Source organism: Hypanus sabinus (assembly GCF_030144855.1).
Source record: "Hypanus sabinus isolate sHypSab1 chromosome 1 unlocalized genomic scaffold, sHypSab1.hap1 SUPER_1_unloc_1, whole genome shotgun sequence".
Taxonomy (NCBI): Eukaryota; Metazoa; Chordata; class Chondrichthyes; order Myliobatiformes; family Dasyatidae; genus Hypanus; species Hypanus sabinus.
This window is the reverse complement of record NW_026778903.1, coordinates 452,090-474,555: the sequence shown is the minus strand read 5'-3', so window position 1 is coordinate 474,555 and position 22,466 is coordinate 452,090. Positions and strand designations below refer to the sequence as shown.

General features: G+C 50.1%; 1 protein-coding gene across 1 annotated transcript; it reads left to right on the top strand.

Annotated features, from left to right (window-relative positions):
* The first annotated feature begins 793 nt into the window (after window positions 1-793).
* LOC132385354 (hemicentin-2-like) lies at window positions 794-21,331 on the top strand. The gene is made up of 14 exons (XM_059957394.1): window positions 794-1,193; window positions 3,104-3,179; window positions 4,154-4,513; window positions 5,673-6,032; window positions 7,188-7,547; window positions 8,692-9,051; window positions 10,207-10,566; window positions 11,702-12,061; window positions 13,241-13,600; window positions 14,756-15,115; window positions 16,765-17,124; window positions 18,304-18,663; window positions 19,915-20,274; window positions 20,525-21,331. The coding sequence occupies exons 2-14, from the start codon at window positions 3,137-3,139 to the stop codon at window positions 20,644-20,646; spliced, it is 4,125 nt and encodes a 1,374-aa protein (XP_059813377.1). The 5' UTR covers window positions 794-1,193; window positions 3,104-3,136; the 3' UTR covers window positions 20,647-21,331.
* The last annotated feature ends 1,135 nt before the right edge of the window (window positions 21,332-22,466 follow it).

Sequence of the window (22,466 nt, the reverse complement as noted above, 5' to 3'; positions counted from 1 at the left end):
CCCACTCCCGGTAACATACTCATGAATCTTTCCTGCATCATTAATAATTAATAATCATTAATAATATCCTTCCTATTGCTTGGTCACCAGAACTCACACAGTTCTCCCAGTACGGTCTCAGCAATCTCTTGTACAACTGTAGCATGACGTCCCAACTCCTGTACTCAGTTCCCTGACACATCATGGCCGGTGGGCCAAACACCTTTTTCACCGCCCCGTTTATCTCTGTGACCACTGTTAGTGAGTTACATTCCTCTACTGCTAGGTGACCCTGTCTGCAACACTTCACAGTTCACACTTTAATATTTGGCCTTGTTTCAAACTCCAATTATCCAGCTGACTGTAACGAATTTAATTTCAAAAAATAAACCTTATTCACAATAAAATGTATATTAAACAAATTTCGTATCATTTGGTCAATCCAGTAGTCTGAACCAGAGCACCATTACCGCTAACGACGAGCGGCCACTTTATCAGGAACCCCCTGTACCTAATAAAGTGGCCGCTGACTGTCTGCTCGTGACCTGCATCACCCGCTGCAAGTTTCCATGTGCTGGGCATTTAGCACACACTGTTGTATCGCGTGATGATCTGAGTTACTGTCCCCAACCCGTCAGCATGAACCAGTCTGCCCTCTCATTAACAAGGCGATTTCTCCAACAGAACCGCCATTTACTGGATGTTTTGTGTTTCTCGCACCATTTTCTGTGTGGGTGGGGTAGAATGGGGAGGGTGGAAGAAGTCGGGAGGGGTAAAGGAAGGCTTTGGAGCGATGAGGAATTGGGGGAAGAGGGTAGATGAAAGGGAAGCCGTGTCCGTTGTGCCCCGTCCCTTTCTCACTGCTTGCCGCTCATTCCGTGACTTTGCCTCTTCAAGGCTGCTCCCTCGGTCCGCCTCAGGGCGGCCATTCCACCCGCCCCCCACTTCCGATGGAACAGTGTTATGAGTTTCCGGATGGTCAGATTCAGTCCGGCCCCCGGACTGGAAGTCAGACGTGACAGAGAACTGACTTTCGCTGCCGCTGCTCCTCTCGTGTCGGGCGTCCGGAGCGCCAGCGCTCGACCCCAACGGGGAAGCGGTTACAATGGGATCGGCTGCTCCCAAACGAAGAGGAGAGCGCGCCTGGAGGGGAAGGGAGCAACAGGTCGGAGGCGGTGACTGAACTCAGTGGCCAGCCTATGAGAAGGGGGCAGGTGAGGAGGTGATGGCGGCCTGGAGTTCTATGAGTATCTGCTTGTCTCTCTGTCTCCATTAACCCTAACCACTTCTTTCTGTCTCCCCACATCTCCATGTCCCCATCTCCCTCCCTCTTTCTCCTCATAACTCTCGCTCTTGTTCTTCCGCTCTCTCTGTTTCTTGTCTCCCTCATCTGAAGCACAAAGATAGCGATTCTCGGTGGAAATCAGTTTGAAGTCCTCGGCTGATGAACCACTGCGGGAGGGGCGGTGAGGAGATAGGGCAAGTGAGGGATCGCACGACCAGTGAGGTAACTGGTCCAGAAAGAGGATCCAGTTCCCGTTTGTATAATTGGCCAGCCACCTGCCGCTGCCCGGGATCAATAAGCGCCGGTGAGACCCCGGTAGCGGTGAAGCAAATCGGGTGGGAGTTTTGTCAGAGTCCGTACCACACACAGTTACAGCGGTACGGAACTGGCCTGCCAGTGAGGTCAGTGAATTAGTTACAGCGAAACAGGGGAAAGCGGAACAAGAAGTGAATAGGATGTGATGTACATGATACCAGGCGGAGGTGGGGGATGTGAGCAGTGAGTGGGGGTTTCAGGGAAAACGAGGGAGCAGAGAGGGGCAGTGTGAGGAGGAGACAAGTGAAGAGGAGGGGGAATGGGGTGAGGAATAGTGAGGGAGAGACATAAGGAGGGAGTGTGGGCTGGAAAAATATCTTGGGGTATTAGGAGGGAGAAAGCCCGGGATGGGAAACGAAACAGAAGAACAGGGGGCAGAAAAATGAGAGAAAGAAAGAGAGAGAAGAGAAACGTAGATTGGAAAGGGACAGGTTAAGGAAGGTCTACGGAGGATGCGATCTCAAAGACTCTTCACACGGCCTCAGATCACGTGGACAATAAAAATAGCCATGACAGGGTGCTGTTTATTGACCACAGCTCAGCATTGAATACAATCTTTCCTCAGTTCTGAGCAAAAAGCTCCAGAACCGGGGCCTTTGTACCTCCCTCTGCAATTGGATCCTCGACTTACCAAGCTGGAGACCACAGTCTGTGTGGATCGGAAATAACATCTCCACTTCGCTGACAACACCGGCGCCCCTCTGGGATGTGTGCTTAACCCACTGCTCTACTCCCTCTACATTAAGCTGAAGCCTAGTTCTCATTGCCGCCACGATGAAGAAGGTACAGAAGCGTGAAGACGCACACTGAACGTCAATGTCAGCGATATCGGTTTCCTATTTACTGCCTTGACTTTAACTTGTCGTATTGAGACTAGCCCATTGGACGCAGTTAGAGAGAGGGTGTGTGTATGAACGGATAGGGATGAAATGGTGGAGGTGTGAAGGGAAGAGGGAGCTGGGAGGACTGTGTGGTAAATGGAGCTGGCGTGTATGGGGGTGATGCACCATCAATAACTCTCTGACACGTGAGGCGAGATATAGGCTTTTATTGACTGGAAGAAAGAACAAGCAGCAATTGACCACCACACTACATCCTGGAGACTGAGGGCAGGGCTCAGGCCCCAATCGCCTTTATACCGGGGTCTGTGGGAGGAGACACGGTCAGTGGGAGGAGCCACAGAAGCAGTCAGCAGGGGGGCATGTCCAGACAGGTACATGTAGTTCCCCACAGGGGGTGAGTGTAATGTCATGGCTATGGATGGAAGGTTTGGGTGGGGGGTCACGGGGAGAGTTGGGGACGGGTACTGGGCAGAATTTGCCAGTATTTGGGCTGTGTCCGCAGCTCCCTGAATGAGACAACGTGTGCATATTGTCGTTGAAATATGTACCTGGTAACTTGGTTTATTATTGTCACAGTGAAAAACTTTGTTCTGCACGTCCATACAGAGCATTTCACTACAGCAAGGTATTGCGTCCCTTCGGCCCGGCAAAAACTGTGCTAAGTTTCTTTTTGCGCCCTCAGAGCTGTATTCATTGAAAATACTTTGACTGGGCGATGAGGGCGCAGCTTCGGAAACTGATCTTGCTCCTGCTACTGGGTAAGAACTTCTCTTTCTGCTCGAGACACGTGTGTGTGTGTGTGTGTGTGTGTGTGTGTGTGTGTGTGTGTGTGTGTGTGTGTGTGCGTGCGTGTGTGTGTGTCTGTGTGTGTGTGGGGGGGAGAGAGATTAAAAGATGGAGCAAATGACAGAAAGAGTCTGTGTCTGTGGGGCCCCGTTCCCCATTGAGTGATAGTACGCATGAAGGGGCCGAGTGTTGGGAAGAAATTCCGTCGTTTTCGGGTGAATGAGTTAGGATGTCAATGTAGGGGTGAAGGAGAAGGGGCGCGTGTTGTTGACAGAGGAATGTCATGGATTCGGGAAAGGTCATGGGTCGTCGGCAGAGGAACTGGTTGAAATTGGGCAGAGGTTGCCTGACTTCGAGCTGTTCTGGACACTGCATCCTGGTCACTCTCTGCCCCGCTCCGCTCCCTCACCGGTTACAGACGCTCCCTCACCGCTATCTTCCCCAACTCTTACCGTTATCACTGGTCATAACGTGGTCTGATGGAAAAATCTCCCCATTTACACACAGATTTACCCGTATTAATACTCTTCAATATCCCTTTAAAACTCTAACATAACTCTTACCCCAGAACTCTATTTGGTACCTGGACAAAGGCCTCGCCTTCCCGACACAAACTTGAATTCAGCATGATCTACTCTCCAGGCTGGAGACTTGTACACATTCAACCTTCTCAAATCAGTTCCACTCCGGGTTAACACCATGTTGTCTGACAGAATTCCTTTTTTATTTTAGCACATACCAAGAACGAATAATGTTTAACTCTTTCCTTACAGTTTGATATCACTCCACGTTTACTCTCTGCACTCCTATCCTCTCCCCTGTGAACAGACAGTCCTTCACTACCCTCTCCAACGCTCCATGTGTTACGACGCTACCTCACTACACTCCCTCCCTCTCTGAGATACAGACACTCCCTCACCATTCTCCCTCCCTCACTATGTTACAGACAGCTCCCTGGCCACCCTCTACGTGTCCCAGTGGCCTCAGAGGTTGGAGGTCCCGAGTGGCTCCAACGTGACTCTGCACTGCGAAGTTCTGGGGCTGACGGAACCCCGGATGATAATCTACCCCTACTGGGTGATCGGCGGGACGGGGGAGGGGGAAGAGGAACGTGTCGTCTACCCGCCCCCCAAGGAATCCCAGCAGGAAGCCGCCCTAGCTGAGAGTGAGATCGGCGCGGGACTCTCCCTCCAACTCCGGCACCTCCGCCCGAGCCACTCCAACACCTACCGCTGTCTGGCGTCCGTTCACCTTCCCGACCGGCGGCTGCTGCTCCGAGGGAACGGGACCGTGCTCCTGGTACGAGGTGAGTCTCCGGTCCCACTGCCCTTAATCCCCGCCGATTCCCGATTGCCTACGGGGATCCAAAACAATATCCTGTTCAGTTTTAATATATATAATTTTCCTGACTTGCTGGGTTAGATCCCAGTCTCTAACCGGATCATGGGCAGTACATCTATGTATCTTTGGATGATTTGTGCAAGTCTGAAGGCATGAGGGAGCTGGAGAATCGCGGTGGGAGAGAGGGAGGAGGGGACGCCTGTGGAGGGCAGGGAAGGGAAATGTCATGGACACGGGTTGAATGGGTGGAAGGACATGGGGAGAAGTGGGAGGGTAAGGCAGAGTTTGCCCGAATTTGGTCTGTATTTGCCTAACGATAATTATTTGAAATTTCGTTCCGTGTTCTTTACTGATTCAGCAATAAGCATTCGGATCTGCATTGACAAACAAAGGGGACAACTGTACACACGTTAAACTCCAATAAATTGTTTTATTAGAATTATATATCCATGCAATGCAAGAAGAAAAACGAAGGGTTACGGATGTCAGCGAAAAGCAAAGACTCCCCTTCCACTGAACGAGCTGATCTGCAGATGCCGGAAGGAATCACAGATCCCACAAACATTCATCTCTCTCTCTCACTGGACGGACTTGTCTCTATCTCCCCCAACTCTTATCATTATCACTGGTCGTAAGGTGGTCTGATAGAAAATTCTCCCGACTGACACAAAGATTTACCCGTACTTACACCATTCGATATCCTTTAAAATTCTAACACAACTCTCACGCTAGAACTCTCTCTGATGGGTCACAATTTGGTACCTGGGCAAAGTCCTCGCCTTCCCGACGCAAACTTGTATTAATCATAATCTACTCTCCAGGCTGGAGACTTGTACTCATTCCACTTTCTCAAATCCGTTCCACTCCGGATTAACACCATGTTGTCTGGAGAACTTCCTTCTTTATTTTAGCACATACCAAGAACGAATAATGTTAACTCTTTCCTTACAGTTTGATATCACTCCACGTTTACTCTCGGCACTCCAATCCTCTCTCCTGTGTACAGACAGTCCTTCACTACCCTCTCCCACCCTCCATGTGTTACGTCGCTACCTCACTACACTCCCTCCCTCTCTGAGATACAGACGCTGCCTCACCATTCTCCCTCCCTCACTGTGTTACAGACAGCTCCCTCGCCACCCTCCACGTGTCCCAGTTGCCTCAGAGGTTGGAGGTCCCGAGTGGCTCCAACGTGACGCTACACTGCGAAGTTCTGGGGCTGACGGAACCCCGGGTGATAATCTACCCCTACTGGGTGATCGGCGGGACGGGGGAGGGGGAAGAGGAACGTGTCGTCTACCCGCCGCCCAAGGAATCCCAGCAGGAAGCCGCCCTACCTGAGAGTGAGATCGGCGCGGGACTCTCCCTCCAACTCCGGCACCTCCGCCCGAGCCACTCCAACACCTACCGCTGTCTGGCGTCCGTTCACCTTCCCGACCGGCAGCTGCTGCTCCGAGGGAACGGGACCGTGCTCCTGGTACGAGGTGAGTCTCCGGTCCCACTGCCCTTAATCCCCACTAGCTGCCCGCGGATTCCCGATTGCCTACTGGGATCCAATCCAATATCCTGTTCCGCTTTAATATATATAATTTTCCTGACTTGCTGGGTTAGATCCCAGTCTCTAACCGGATCATGGGCAGTACATCTGTGTATCTTTCGATGAATTGTGCAAGTCTGAGGGGATGAGGGAGCTGGAGAATCGCGGTGGGAGAGAGGGCGGAGGGGACGCCTGTGGAGGGCAGGGAAGGGAAATGTCATGGACACGGGTTGAATGGGTGGAAGGACATGGGCAGAAGTGGGAGGGTAAGGCGGAGTTTGCCCGATTTTGGGCTGTGTTTGCCTAACGATAATTATTTGAAATTTCGTTCCGTGTTCTTTACTGATTCAGCAATAAGCATTCGGATCTGCATTGACAAACAAAGGGGACAAATGTACACTCGTTAAACTACAATAAATTGTTTTATTAGAATTATATAACCATGTAATGCAAGAAGAAAAACGAAGGGTTCAGGATGTCAGCGAAAAACAAACACTTCCCATCCACTGAACGAGCTGATCTGCAGATGCCGGAAGGAATCACAGATCCCACAAACTTCCATCTCTCTCTCGCTGAATGAACTTGTCTCTATCTCCGCCAACTCTTATCATTATCACTGGTCGTAACGTGGTCTGATAGAAAAATATCCCCATTTACACAAAGATTTACCCGTATTAATACCCTTCAATATCCCTTTAAAACTCTAACATAACTCGTACCCCAGAACGCTATTTGGTGCCTGGACAAAGGCCTCGCCTTCCCGACACAAACTTGAATTCAGCATGATCTACTCTCCAGGCTGGAGACTGGTACTCATTCAACCTTCTCAAATCAGTTCCACTCCGGGTTAACACCATGTTGTCTGACAGAATTCCTTTTTTATTTTAGCACATACCAAGAACGAATAATGTTTAACTATTTCCTTACAGTTTGATATCACTCCGCGTTTACTCTCTGCACTCCTATCCTCACTCCTGTGTACTGACAGTCCTTCACTACCCTCTCCCACACTCCATGTGTTACGACGCTACCTCACTACACTCCCTCCCTCTCTGAGATACAGACGCTGCCTCACCATTCTCCCTCCCTCACTGTGTTACAGACAGCTCCCTCGGCACCCTCTACGTGTCCCAGTGGCCTCAGAGGTTGGAGGTCCCGAGTGGCTCCAACGTGACGCTGCACTGCGAAGTTCTGGGGCTGACGGAACCCCGGGTGATAATCTACCCCTACTGGGTGATCGGCGGGACGGGGGAGGGGGAAGAGGAACGTGTCGTCTACCCGCCGCCCAAGGAATCCCAGCAGGAAGCCGCCCTACCTGAGAGTGAGATCGGCGCGGGACTCTCCCTCCAACTCCGGCACCTCCGCCCGAGCCACTCCAACACCTACCGCTGTCTGGCGTCTGTTCACCTTCCCGACCGGCAGCTGCTGCTCCGAGGGAACGGGACCGTGCTCCTGGTACGAGGTGAGTCTCCGGTCCTACTGCCCTTAATCCCCGCGGATTCCCGATTGCCTACTGGGATCCAATCCAATATCCTGTTCCGCTTTAATATATATAATTTTCCTGACTTGCTGGGTTAGATCCCAGTCTCTAACCGGATCATGGGCAGTACATCTGTGTATCTTTCGATGAATTGTGCAAGTCTGAGGGGATGAGGGAGCTGGAGAATCGCGGTGGGAGAGAGGGAGGTGGGGACGCCTGTGGAGGGCAGGGAAGGGAAATGTCATGGACACGGGTTGAATGGGTGGAAGGACATGGGCAGAAGTGGGAGGGTAAGGCAGAGTTTGCCCGATTTTGGGCTGTGTTTGCCTAACGATAATTATTTGAAATTTCGTTCCGTGTTCTTTACTGATTCAGCAATAAGCATTCGGATCTGCATTGACAAACAAAGGGGACAACTGTACACTCGTTAAACTACAATAAATTGTTTTATTAGAATTATATAACCATGTAATGCAAGAAGAAAAACGGAGGGTTCAGGATGTCAGCGAAAATCAAACACTTCCCATCCACTGAACGAGCTGATCTGCAGATGCCGGAAGGAATCACAGATCCCACAAACTTCCATCTCTCTCTCGCTGAATGAACTTGTCTCTATCTCCGCCAACTCTTATCATTATCACTGGTCGTAACGTGGTCTGATAGAAAAATATCCCCATTTACACAAAGATTTACCCGTATTAATACCCTTCAATATCCCTTTAAAACTCTAACATAACTCGTACCCCAGAACGCTATTTGGTGCCTGGACAAAGGCCTCGCCTTCCCGACACAAACTTGAATTCAGCATGATCTACTCTCCAGGCTGGAGACTGGTACTCATTCAACCTTCTCAAATCAGTTCCACTCCGGGTTAACACCATGTTCTCTGACAGAATTCCTTTTTTATTTTAGCACATACCAAGAACGAATAATGTTTAACTATTTCCTTACAGTTTGATATCACTCCGCGTTTACTCTCTGCACTCCTATCCTCACTCCTGTGTACTGACAGTCCTTCACTACCCTCTCCCACACTCCATGTGTTACGACGCTACCTCACTACACTCCCTCCCTCTCTGAGATACAGACGCTGCCTCACCATTCTCCCTCCCTCACTGTGTTACAGACAGCTCCCTCGCCACCCTCCACGTGTCCCAGTTGCCTCAGAGGTTGGAGGTCCCGAGTGGCTCCAACGTGACGCTGCACTGCGAAGTTCTGGGGCTGACGGAACCCCGGGTGATAATCTACCCCTACTGGGTGATCGGCGGGACGGGGGAGGGGGAAGAGGAACGTGTCGTCTACCCGCCGCCCAAGGAATCCCAGCAGGAAGCCTCCCTACCTGAGAGTGAGATCGGCGCGGGACTCTCCCTCCAACTCCGGCACCTCCGCCCGAGCCACTCCAACACCTACCGCTGCCTGGCGTCCGTTCACCTTCCCGACCGGCAGCTGCTGCTCCGAGGGAACGGGACCGTGCTCCTGGTACGAGGTGAGTCTCCGGTCCCACTGCCCTTAATCCCCACTGGCTGCCCGCGGATTCCCGATTGCCTACGGGGATCCAATCCAATATCCTGTTCCGCTTTAATATATATAATTTTCCTGACTTGCTGGGTTAGATCCCAGTCTCTAACCGGATCATGGGCAGTACATCTGTGTATCTTTCGATGAATTGTGCAAGTCTGAGGGGATGAGGGAGCTGGAGAATCGCGGTGGGAGACAGGGAGGAGGGGACGCCTGTGGAGGGCAGGGAAGGGAAATGTCATGGACACGGGTTGAATGGGTGGAAGGACATGGGCAGAAGTGGGAGGGTTAGGCAGAGTTTGCCCGATTTTGGGCTGTTTTTGCCTAACGATAATTGTTTGAAATTTCGTTCCGTGTTCTTTACTGATTCAGCAATATGCATTCGGGTCTGTAATGACAAACAAAGGGGACAACTGTACACATGTTAAACTACAATAAATTGTTTTATTAGAATTATATAACCATGTAATGCAAGAAGAAAAACGAAGGGTTCAGGATGTCAGCGAAAAACAAACACTTCCCATCCACTGAACGAGCTGATCTGCAGATGCCGGAAGGAATCACAGATCCCACAAACTTCCATCTCTCTCTCGCTGAATGAACTTGTCTCTATCTCCGCCAACTCTTATCATTATCACTGGTCGTAACGTGGTCTGATAGAAAAATATCCCCATTTACACAAAGATTTACCCGTATTAATACCCTTCAATATCCCTTTAAAACTCGAACATAACTCGTACCCCAGAACGCTATTTGGTGCCTGGACAAAGGCCTCGCCTTCCCGACACAAACTTGAATTCAGCATGATCTACTCTCCAGGCTGGAGACTGGTACTCATTCAACCTTCTCAAATCAGTTCCACTCCGGGTTAACACCATGTTGTCTGACAGAATTCCTTTTTTATTTTAGCACATACCAAGAACGAATAATGTTTAACTATTTCCTTACAGTTTGATATCACTCCGCGTTTACTCTCTGCACTCCTATCCTCACTCCTGTGTACTGACAGTCCTTCACTACCCTCTCCCACACTCCATGTGTTACGACGCTACCTCACTACACTCCCTCCCTCTCTGAGATATAGACGCTGCCTCACCATTCTCCCTCCCTCACTGTGTTACAGACAGCTCCCTCGCCACCCTCCACGTGTCCCAGTTGCCTCAGAGGTTGGAGGTCCCGAGTGGCTCCAACGTGACGCTGCACTGCGAAGTTCTGGGGCTGACGGAACCCCGGGTGATAATCTACCCCTACTGGGTGATCGGCGGGACGGGGGAGGGGGAAGAGGAACGTGTCGTCTACCCGCCCCCCAAGGAATCCCAGCAGGAAGCCGCCCTACCTGAGAGTGAGATCGGCGCGGGACTCTCCCTCCAACTCCGGCACCTCCGCCCGAGCCACTCCAACACCTACCGCTGCCTGGCGTCCGTTCACCTTCCCGACCGGCAGCTGCTGCTCCGAGGGAACGGGACCGTGCTCCTGGTACGAGGTGAGTCTCAGGTCCCACTGCCCTTAATCCCCGCCGATTCCCGATTGCCTACGGGGATCCAAAACAATATCCTGTTCAGTTTTAATATATATAATTTTCCTGACTTGCTGGGTTAGATCCCAGTCTCTAACCGGATCATGGGCAGTACATCTATGTATCTTTGGATGATTTGTGCAAGTCTGAAGGCATGAGGGAGCTGGAGAATCGCGCCTGTGGAGGGCAGGGAAGGGAAATGTCATGGACACGGGTTGAATGGGTGGAAGGACATGGGGAGAAGTGGGAGGGTAAGGCAGAGTTTGCCCGAATTTGGTCTGTATTTGCCTAACGATAATTGTTTGAAATTTCGTTCCGTGTTCTTTACTGATTCAGCAATAGGCATTCGGGTCTGTAATGACAAACAAAGGGGACAACTGTACACATGTTAAACTACAATAAATTGTTTTATTAGAATTATATAACCATGTAATGCAAGAAGAAAAACGAAGGGTTCAGGATGTCAGCGAAAAACAAACACTTCCCATCCACTGAACGAGCTGATCTGCAGATGCCGGAAGGAATCACAGATCCCACAAACTTTCATCTCTCTCTCTCACTGGACGTACTTGTCTCTATCTCCCCCAACTCTTATCATTATCACTGGTCGTAACGTGGTCTGATAGAAAATTCTCCCGACTGACACAAAGATTTACCCGTACTTACACCATTCGATATCCTTTAAAATTCTAACACAACTCTCACGCTAGAACTCTCTCTGATGGGTCACAATTTGGTACCTGGACAAAGGCCTCGCCTTCCCGACACAAACTTGTATTAATCATGATCTACTCTCCAGGCTGGAGACTTGTACTCCTTCCACTTTCTCAGATCCGTTCCGCTCCGGATTAACACCATGTTGTCTGGCAGACTTCCTTTTTTATTTTAGCACATACCAAGAACGAATAATGTTAACTCTTTCCTTACAGTTTGATATCACTCCATGTTTACTCTCTGCACTCCAATCCTCTCTCCTGTGTACAGACAGTCCTTCACTACCCTCTCCCACCCTCCATGTGTTACGTTGCTACCTCACTACACTCCCTCCCTCTCTGAGATACAGACGCTGCCTCACCATTCTCTCTCCCTCACTGTGTTACAGACAGCTCCCTCGCCACCCTCTACGTGTCCCAGTTGCCTCAGAGGTTGGAGGTCCCGAGTGGCTCCAACGTGACGCTGCACTGCGAAGTTCTGGGGCTGACGGATCCCCGGGTGATAATCTACCCCTACTGGGTGATCGGCGGGACGGGGGAGGGGGAAGAGGAACGTGTCGTCTACCCGCCCCCCAAGGAATCCCAGCAGGAAGCCGCCCTACCTGAGAGTGAGATCGGCGCGGGACTCTCCCTCCAACTCCGGCACCTCCGCCCGAGCCACTCCAACACCTACCGCTGTCTGGCGTCTGTTCACCTTCCCGACCGGCAGCTGCGGCTCCGAGGGAACGGGACCGTGCTCCTGGTACGAGGTGAGTCTCCGGTCCCACTGCCCTTAATCCCCACTAGCTGCCCGCGGATTCCCGATTGCCTACTGGGATCCAATCCAATATCCTGTTCCGCTTTAATATATATAATTTTCCTGACTTGCTGGGTTAGATCCCAGTCTCTAACCGGATCATGGGCAGTACATCTGTGTATCTTTCGATGAATTGTGCAAGTCTGAGGGGATGAGGGAGCTGGAGAATCGCGGTGGGAGAGAGGGAGGAGGGGACGCCTGTGGAGGGCAGTGAAGGGAAATGTCATGGACACGGGTTGAATGGGTGGAAGGACATGGGCAGAAGTGGGAGGGTTTGGCAGAGTTTGCCCGATTTTGAGCTGTGTTTGCCTGACGATAATTGTTTGAAAGTTCGTTCCGTGTTCTTTACTGATTCAGCAATAGGCATTCGGGTCTGTATTGACAAACAAAGGGGACAACTGTACACGTTTTTAACTACAACAAATTGTTTTATTTGTGTTGTATAACCATGCAATATAAAAAGGAAAACCAAGGGTTAAGGATGTCGCGAAAAACAAACACTTCGCGTCCACTGATCGAGCTGATCTGCAGATGCGGGAAGGAATCACAGATCCCACAAACTTCCATCTCCCTCTCTTTCTCTCTCTCACTCGACGTACTTGTCTCTATTTGCCCCAACTCTTAGCATTATTACTGGTCGTAACGTGGTCTGGTGGAAAATTCTCCCGACTTTCTCAAAGATTTACCCGTATTTATACCTTTCAATATCCATTTAAAGCTCTAACATAACCGTTACCCCAGAACTCTCCCTGAGGGGTCACTATTTGTGACCTGGACAAAGTCCTCGCCTTCCCGACACAAACATTTATTAATCATGATCTACGCTCCATGCTGGAGACTTGTACTTAATCCACTTTCTCAAATCAGTTCCACTCCGGGTTAACACCATGTTGTCTGGCAGACTTCCTTTTTATTTTAGCACATACCATAGGACGAATCGTGTTTAATTCTTGCCTTACAATTTGATATCACATAACGTTTCATCTCTGCCCCTCCATTCCTCTTTCCTGTGTACAGACAGTCCTTCACTAACACTGTCCTTCGCTCCCTGTGTTACAGACGCACCCTCACTACCTCGCTTCATGTGTTACAGGCGCTCATTCACCATTCTCCCTCCCTCACTATGTTACAGACAGCTCCGTCGCCACCCTCTACGTGTCCCAGTTGCCTCAGAGGTTGGAGGTCCCGAGTGGCTCCAACGTGACGCTGCACTGCGAAGTTCTGGGGCTGACGGAACCCCGGGTGATAATCTACCCCTACTGGGTGATCGGCGGGACGGGGGAGGGGGAAGAGGAACGTGTCGTCTACCCGCCGCCCAAGGAATCCCAGCAGGAAGCCGCCCTACCTGAGAGTGAGATCGGCGCGGGACTCTCCCTCCAACTCCGGCACCTCCGCCCGAGCCACTCCAACACCTACCGCTGTCTGGCGTCCGTTCACCTTCCCGACCGGCAGCTGCTGCTCCAAGGGAACGGGACCGTGCTCCTGGTACGAGGTGAGTCTCCGGTCCTACTGCCCTTAATCCCCACTGGCTGCCCGCGGATTCCCGATTGCCTACTGGGATCCAATCCAATATCCTGTTCCGCTTTAATATATATAATTTTCCTGACTTGCTGGGTTAGATCCCAGTCTCTAACCGGATCATGGGCAGTACATCTGTGTATCTTTCGATGAATTGTGCAAGTCTGAGGGGATGAGGGAGCTGGAGAATCGCGGTGGGAGAGAGGGAGGAGGGGACGCCTGTGGAGGGCAGGGAAGGGAAATGTCATGGACACGGGTTGAATGGGTGGAAGGACATGGGCAGAAGTGGGAGGGTTAGGCAGAGTTTGCCCGATTTTGGGCTGTTTTTGCCTAACGATAATTGTTTGAAATTTCGTTCCGTGTTCTTTACTGATTCAGCAATATGCATTCGGGTCTGTAATGACAAACAAAGGGGACAACTGTACACATGTTAAACTACAATAAATTGTTTTATTAGAATTATATAACCATGTAATGCAAGAAGAAAAACGAAGGGTTCAGGATGTCAGCGAAAAACAAACACTTCCCATCCACTGAACGAGCTGATCTGCAGATGCCGGAAGGAATCACAGATCCCACAAACTTCCATCTCTCTCTCGCTGAATGAACTTGTCTCTATCTCCGCCAACTCTTATCATTATCACTGGTCGTAACGTGGTCTGATAGAAAAATATCCCCATTTACACAAAGATTTACCCGTATTAATACCCTTCAATATCCCTTTAAAACTCGAACATAACTCGTACCCCAGAACGCTATTTGGTGCCTGGACAAAGGCCTCGCCTTCCCGACACAAACTTGAATTCAGCATGATCTACTCTCCAGGCTGGAGACTTGTACTCATTCAACCTTCTCAAATCAGTTCCACTCCGGGTTAACACCATGTTGTCTGACAGAATTCCTTTTTCATTTTAGCACATACCAAGAACGAATAATGTTTAACTCTTTCCTTACAGTTTGATATCACTACGCGTTTACTCTCTGCACTCCTATCCTCACTCCTGTGTACTGACAGTCCTTCACTACCCTCTCCCACACTCCATGTGTTACGACGCTACCTCACTACACTCCCTCCCTCTCTGAGATACAGACGCTGCCTCACCATTCTCCCTCCCTCACTGTGTTACAGACAGCTCCCTCGCCACCCTCCACGTGTCCCAGTGGCCTCGGAGGTTGGAGGTCCCGAGTGGCTCCAACGTGACGCTGCACTGCGAAGTTCTGGGGCTGACGGAACCCCGGGTGATAATCTACCCCTACTGGGTGATCGGCGGGACGGGGGAGGGGGAAGAGGAACGTGTCGTCTACCCGCCCCCCAAGGAATCCCAGCAGGAAGCCGCCCTACCTGAGAGTGAGATCGGCGCGGGACTCTCCCTCCAACTCCGGCACCTCCGTCCGAGCCACTCCAACACCTACCGCTGCCTGGCGTCCGTTCACCTTCCCGACCGGCAGCTGCTGCTCCGAGGGAACGGGACCGTGCTCCTGGTACGAGGTGAGTCTCAGGTCCCACTGCCCTTAATCCCCGCCGATTCCCGATTGCCTACGGGGATCCAAAACAATATCCTGTTCAGTTTTAATATATATAATTTTCCTGACTTGCTGGGTTAGATCCCAGTCTCTAACCGGATCATGGGCAGTACATCTATGTATCTTTGGATGATTTGTGCAAGTCTGAAGGCATGAGGGAGCTGGAGAATCGCGGTGGGAGAGAGGGAGGAGGGGACGCCTGTGGAGGGCAGGGAAGGGAAATGTCATGGACACGGGTTGAATGGGTGGAAGGACCTGGGCAGCAGTGGGAGGGTAAGGCAGAGTTTGCCCGAATTTGGTCTGTATTTGCCTAACGATAATTGTTTGAAATTTCGTTCCGTGTTCTTTACTGATTCAGCAATATGCATTCGGGTCTGTAATGACAAACAAAGGGGACAAGTGTACACATGTTAAACTACAATAAATTGTTTTATTAGAATTATATAACCATGTAATCCAAGAAGAAAAACGAAGGATTCAGTATGTCAGCGAAAAACAAACACTTCCCATCCACTGAACGAGCTGATCTGCAGATGCCGGAAGGAATCACAGATCCCACAAACATTCATCTCTCTCTCACTGGACGTACTTGTCTCTATCTCCCCCAACTCTTATCATTATCACTGGTCGTAACGTGGTCTGATAGAAAATTCTCCCGACTGACACAAAGATTTACCCGTTGTTACACCATTCGATATCCTTTAAAACTCTAACACAACTCTCACGCTAGAACTCTCTCTGATGGGTCACAATTTGGTACCTGGGCAAAGGTCTCGCCTACCCGACACAAACTTGTATTAATCATGATCTACTCTCCAGGCTGGAGACTTGTACTCCTTCCACTTTCTCAGATCCGTTCCGCTCCGGATTAACACCATCTTGTCTGGCAGACTTCCTTTTTTATTTTAGCACATACCAAGAACGAATAATGTTAACTCTTTCATTACAGTTTGATCAAACTCCACGTTTAATCCTACCCCTCCATTCCTCCTCCTGTGTACAGACAGTCCTTCATTACTTTCTCCCTCCCTCCCTGTGTTACAGTCGCTCCCTATCTACTCTCTCCACCTCTTTCCATGTGTTACATACGCTCCCTCACCGCTATCTTCCCCAACTCTTACCGTTATCACTGGTCATAACGTGGTCTGATGGAAAAATCTCCCCATTTACACAAAGATTTACCCGTATTAATACTCTTCAATATCCCTTTAAAACTCTAACATAACTCTTACCCCAGAACTCTATTTGGTACCTGGACAAAGGCCTCGCCTTCCCGACGCAAACTTGTATTAATCATGATCTACTCTCCAGGCTGGAGACTTGTACTCCTTCCACTTTCTCAGATCCGTTCCGCTCCGGATTAACACCATGTTGTCTGGCAGACTTCCTTTTTTATTTTAGCACATACCAAGAATGAATAATGTTAACTCTTTCCTTACAGTTTGATATCACTCCAGGTTTACTCTCTGCACTCCAATCCTCTCTCCTGTGTACAGACAGTCCTTCACTACCCTCTCCCACCCTCCATGTGTTACGTTGCTACCTCACTACACTCCCTCCCTTTCTGAGTTACAGACGCTGCCTCACCATTCTCTCTCCCTCACTGTGTTACAGACAGCTCCCTCGCCACCCTCCACGTGTCCCAGTTGCCTCAGAGGTTGGAGGTCCCGAGTGGCTCCAACGTGACGCTGCACTGCGAAGTTCTGGGGCTGACGGAACCCCGGGTGATAATCTACCCCTACTGGGTGATCGGCGGGACGGGGGAGGGGGAAGAGGAACGTGTCGTCTACCCGCCCCCCAAGGAATCCCAGCAGGAAGCCGCCCTACCTGAGAGTGAGATCGGCGCGGGACTCTCCCTCCAACTCCGGCACCTCCGCCCGAGCCACTCCAACACCTACCGCTGTCTGGCGTCCGTTCACCTTCCCGACCGGCAGCTGCTGCTCCGAGGGAACGGGACCGTGCTCCTGGTACGAGGTGAGTCTCCGGTCCCACTGCCCTTAATCCCCACTAGCTGCCCGCGGATTCCCGATTGCCTACTGGGATCCAATCCAATATCCTGTTCCGCTTTAATATATATAATTTTCCTGACTTGCTGGGTTAGATCCCAGTCTCTAACCGGATCATGGGCAGTACATCTGTGTATCTTTCGATGAATTGTGCAAGTCTGAGGGGATGAGGGAGCTGGAGAATCGCGGTGGGAGAGAGGGCGGAGGGGACGCCTGTGGAGGGCAGTGAAGGGAAATGTCATGGACACGGGTTGAATGGGTGGAAGGACATGGGGAGAAGTGGGAGGGTTAGGCAGAGTTTGCCCGATTTTGAGCTGTGTTTGCCTGACGATAATTGTTTGAAAGTTCGTTCCGTGTTCTTTACTGATTCAGCAATAGGCATTCGGGTCTGTATTGACAAACAAAGGGGACAACTGTACACGTTTTTAACTACAACAAATTGTTTTATTTGTGTTGTATAACCATGCAATATAAAAAGGAAAACCAAGGGTTAAGGATGTCGCGAAAAACAAACACTTCGCGTCCACTGATCGAGCTGATCTGCAGATGCGGGAAGGAATCACAGATCCCACAAACTTCCATCTCCCTCTCTTTCTCTCTCTCACTCGACTTACTTGTCTCTATTTGCCCCAACTCTTAGCATTATTACTGGTCGCAACGTGGTCTGGTGGAAAATTCTCCCGACTTTCTCAAAGATTTACCCGTATTTATACCTTTCAATATCCATTTAAAGCTCTAACATAACCGTTACCCCAGAACTCTCCCTGAGGGGTCACTATTTGTGACCTGGACAAAGTCCTCGCCTTCCCGACACAAACATTTATTAATCATGATCTACGCTCCATGCTGGAGACTTGTACTTAATCCACTTTCTCAAATCAGTTCCACTCCGGGTTAACACCATGTTGTCTGGCAGACTTCCTTTTTATTTTAGCACATACCATAGGACGAATCGTGTTTAATTCTTGCCTTACAATTTGATATCACATAACGTTTCATCTCTGCCCCTCCATTCCTCTTTCCTGTGTACAGACAGTCCTTCACTAACACTGTCCTTCGCTCCCTGTGTTACAGACGCACCCTCACTACCTCGCTTCATGTGTTACAGGCGCTCATTCACCATTCTCCCTCCCTCACTGTGTTACAGACAGCTCCGTCGCCACCCTCTACGCGTCCCAGTGGCCTCAGAGGTTGGAGGTCCCGAGTGGCTCCAACGTGACGCTGCACTGCGAAGTTCTGGGGCTGACGGAACCCCGGGTGATAATCTACCCCTACTGGGTGATCGGCGGGACGGGGGAGGGGGAAGAGGAACGTGTCGTCTACCCGCCGCCCAAGGAATCCCAGCAGGAAGCCGCCCTACCTGAGAGTGAGATCGGCGCGGGACTCTCCCTCCAACTCCGGCACCTCCGCCCGAGCCACTCCAACACCTACCGCTGTCTGGCGTCCGTTCATCTTCCCGACCGGCAGCTGCTGCTCCGAGGGAACGGGACCGTGCTCCTGGTACGAGGTGAGTCTCCGGTCCCACTGCCCTTAATCCCCGCGGATTCCCGATTGCCTACTGGGATCCAATCCAATATCCTGTTCAGTTTTAATATGTATAATTTTCCTGACTTGCTGGGTTAGATCCCAGTCTCTAACCGGATCATGGGCAGTACATCTATGTATCTTTGGATGAATTGTGCAAGTCTGAGGGGATGAGGGAGCTGGAGAATCGCGGTGGGAGAGAGGGAGGAGGGGACGCCTGTGGAGGGCAGGGAAGGGAAATGTCATGGACACGGGTTGAATGGGAGGAAGGACACGGGGAGAAGTGGGAGGGTTAGGCAGAGTTTGCCCGATTTTGGGCTGTGTTTGCCTGACGATAATTGTTTGAAATTTCGTTCCGTGTTCTTTACCGATTCAGCAATAGGCATTCGGGTCTGTATTGACAAACAAAGGGGACAACTGTACACGTGTTAAACTACAACGAATTGTTTTATTAGTTTTTTATAACCATGCAATACAAAAACGAAAACAAAAGGTTAATGATGTAGCGAAAACAAAACACTTCCCGTCCTCTGAACGAGCTGATCTGCAGATGCGTGAAGGAATCACAGATCCCTCAATCTTTAAATTCTTTTCCTCTCTCACACGACGTCCTTGTCTCTATCTTCCCCAACTTCTACCATTATCGCTGGTCGTAACGTGGTCTGCTGGAAATTTCTCCCGACTTACACAAAATTTTACCCGTATTTATACCCTTCAATATCCCTTTGGAACTCTAACATAACTCTTACTCCAGAACTCACCCTGATGGGTCACTCTTTGGTACCTGGACAAAGGCCTTGCCTTCCCGACACAAACTTTTATTCATCATGATCTACTCAACAGGCTGGAGTCTTGTACTCAATCCACTTTCTCAAATCCGTTCCACTCTGGGTTCACACCATGTTGTCTGGCAGACTTCCTTTTTATTTTGACACAAACCAAGAAAGAATCATGTTTCACTCTTTCTTTATAGTTTAACATCACGCCACATTTAATCTCTGCCCCTCCTATCCTCTTCTAGTGTACAGACGTTCCTTCACTCCTCTCTCCCTCCGTGTTACAGTCGCTCCCTCACTAGCTGTGTTACAGAAACTCCCTCATCCACTTCACTCTCTCCATCGCTCTGTGTTACAAACGCTCCCTCACTATGTTACAGACGCACCCTCCCCATTCTCCCTCCCTCACCATGTTACAGACGCACCCTCACCATTCTCCCTCCCTCACCATGTTACAGACAGCTCCCTCGCCACCCTCCACGTGTCCCAGTGGCCTCGGAGGTTGGAGGTCCCTAGTGGCTCCAACGTGACGCTGCACTGCGAAGTTCTGGGGCTGACGGAACCCCGGGTGATAATCTACCCCTACTGGGTGATCGGCGGGACGGGGGAGGGGGAAGAGGAACGTGTCGTCTACCCGCCCCCCAAGGAATCCCAGCAGGAAGCCGCCCTACCTGAGAGTGAGATCGGCGCGGGACTCTCCCTCCAACTACGGCACCTCCGCCCGAGCCACTCCAACACCTACCGCTGCCTGGCGTCCGTTCACCTTCCCGACCGGCAGCTGCTGCTCCGAGGGAACGGGACCGTGCTCCTGGTACGAGGTGAGTCTCCGGTATCTCTCCCCTGGTTCACTTTCCACCGCCGCTTCCCTGATTCCTCCTGGGATTGGACCGCATGTCCAGTTCTGTTATTTCATATATATTATCCCGCTGAACGCTCGGATTAGATCCCAGCCTGTGGTCCACTCCCAGCAATGTGATTCTATACATAAACCCCTGAACCCTCGGAATACATCCCATCCCTACCTCGCCTCGGTGAACCGTCTCACTCTGAACTCCGATTTACTCTCAGGTTCTCCCCTGGAGCCACTGCCTCTTTACATCCTGCTCAGCCTGAAGGCGCTCGCACTGCTATTCCTGACCATCGCGTATCGGCTCCCAAAGAGCAAGAGCGAACCAGCGCACCCAGTTTAGTTCCGTAATGTGCGGACTCTGAAGGGACGGAGACAGTGGCGGAGCACTGCTGGCGGACCCGGGACACTTCCTTAGTCCGTCCTCCTGCAGCCTGGACTGTGCCAATCACCAACTTTCTCCCAACGACATCTCACTGTCAGGAGAGACCAACAGATTCCCGACAGACCAAAGGACATCCTTCATGGAGCTGATCATCTTCCAGCAATACTTGATGCCTGTCTGTGTGAGATCAGGAAATAGTCTGTTTCGCAGAGAATCCTTACCCTTACGGAAAACGAAGTTGTTGTTAAAATACTGGGTTAACTTGAGGGAGCAGAGGAATGATCACCCTGATAAAAGTTTGTTGCAAGACTGTTGGGAACATCAGGAAAAGTGTGTTTTTATTTCTGGCTGGCTGGGTTCTCATCACGTTAGGAATACGGGTTTGCTAGATTATGTAATTTGTCCCACTGATGTTGTTTCGTTAACCCACCATGATCTTTTCCAATGCATTTAGTTGATTTTAGTTGCATGATTCAAAGAAATCCAAGGATCCTGATATGCCCAAGAGTCTGTTGGTTCATCAGTATGTTAATGCAAATTATTGTGATACGTTAACCATTTTTACTGATGGATCAAAAGATAATTTAACAGGGAATGTGGGTGTGGCTGTATTTGTGCCTGATTTACAATAAAGTAACAATAAAGAAATGCCTTACTAACTATTTATCAGTGTATAATGCAGAACTGATTGCCATCGTTTTGAGCTTATAGTGGATGGAGGAAATCTGTCCTTGCAAAGTTATAGTTTGTTCAGATACTTTTAAAAAGCTTTAAAAACCCACAGAAGGCAGCAAAAAAAAAACATGGGTTCTGAGCAAGATGAAATATGAAGGGAAGCTCGCCAATAATATGCAAGAGGGTACAAACTGTTTTTCCCAATTTACAAGAGAGGTGACAGTTAATATCAGACGGTGGAAAATGTCACTGGAGAGGTAGTAATGGGGACAAAATATGGTGGAAGAAGTAAACAGTATTTTCCTTCATTCTTCTCTTTAGAAGACAATAGCAGAATGCCAGAAATGCGAGAGTGTCAGGGGGCAGAATGAGTGACGTTGCCATTACGAGGGAGGAAGGTGGTGTTTGGAGAACTGACAGGTCTGAAAGTAGAAAGGTCACCTGCACCCGGATGGACTGCCAACACTCCAGGATTCTGAACGAGGCTGTGAAGAGACTGTGGAGGCATTTCAAGAATCACTACAGTCTGGAACGGGTCCTCGGGACTGATGTCACTCCACTACTTAAGAAGGGATAGAGGGAGAAGAAAGGAAATTGTAGGCCATTTAGCCTGCTTTAGTAGTTGGGAAGATGTTGGAGTCCATTACTAAGGATGAGCTTCAGGGTACTTGGATCCACATGATTAAATAGGCCAAAATCTGCATCACTTCCATCAGAGGAAACCTTGCCTACAAATCCATGGAATTCCTTGAGGAGATGACTGACGGTACAGATAAAGGACAGTCAATCCATTTTGTTTATTTGGATTTTCAGAAGCTCTTTGACAAGGTGTTGCACATGAGACAGTTTAACAAGTTAAGAGCCCATGGTATTACAGGAAGGATACTTGCTTGGATAGGATATTAGATTCATGGCAGGAAGGAAAGAGTGGAAATAAAGGGGCTGACTGTCTAGATTGTCCGCCTGGCGAATGGCGTCATTCCACAGCGATATACCCTTAGGTAACGATCCCGGGATCGGGATGGTGAGGTTTGTCTTTCCGACAGCAGCGGCCGGAGACTGCCGAAGTGGGGGTCCTGGAGCGGGAGTCCCGTTGGGGTGAG

Bases quoted from the DNA above. Each gene is read 5' to 3' on its own strand.
- LOC132385354 (XM_059957394.1), top strand. From the start codon at position 3,137: ATGAGGGCGCAGCTTCGGAAACTGATCTTGCTCCTGCTACTGG. The intron at 13,601-14,755 runs GTGAGTCTCCGG...ACTGTGTTACAG, and splicing joins GACCGTGCTCCTGGTACGAG to ACAGCTCCCTCGCCACCCTC. The intron at 18,664-19,914 runs GTGAGTCTCCGG...ACCATGTTACAG, and splicing joins GACCGTGCTCCTGGTACGAG to ACAGCTCCCTCGCCACCCTC.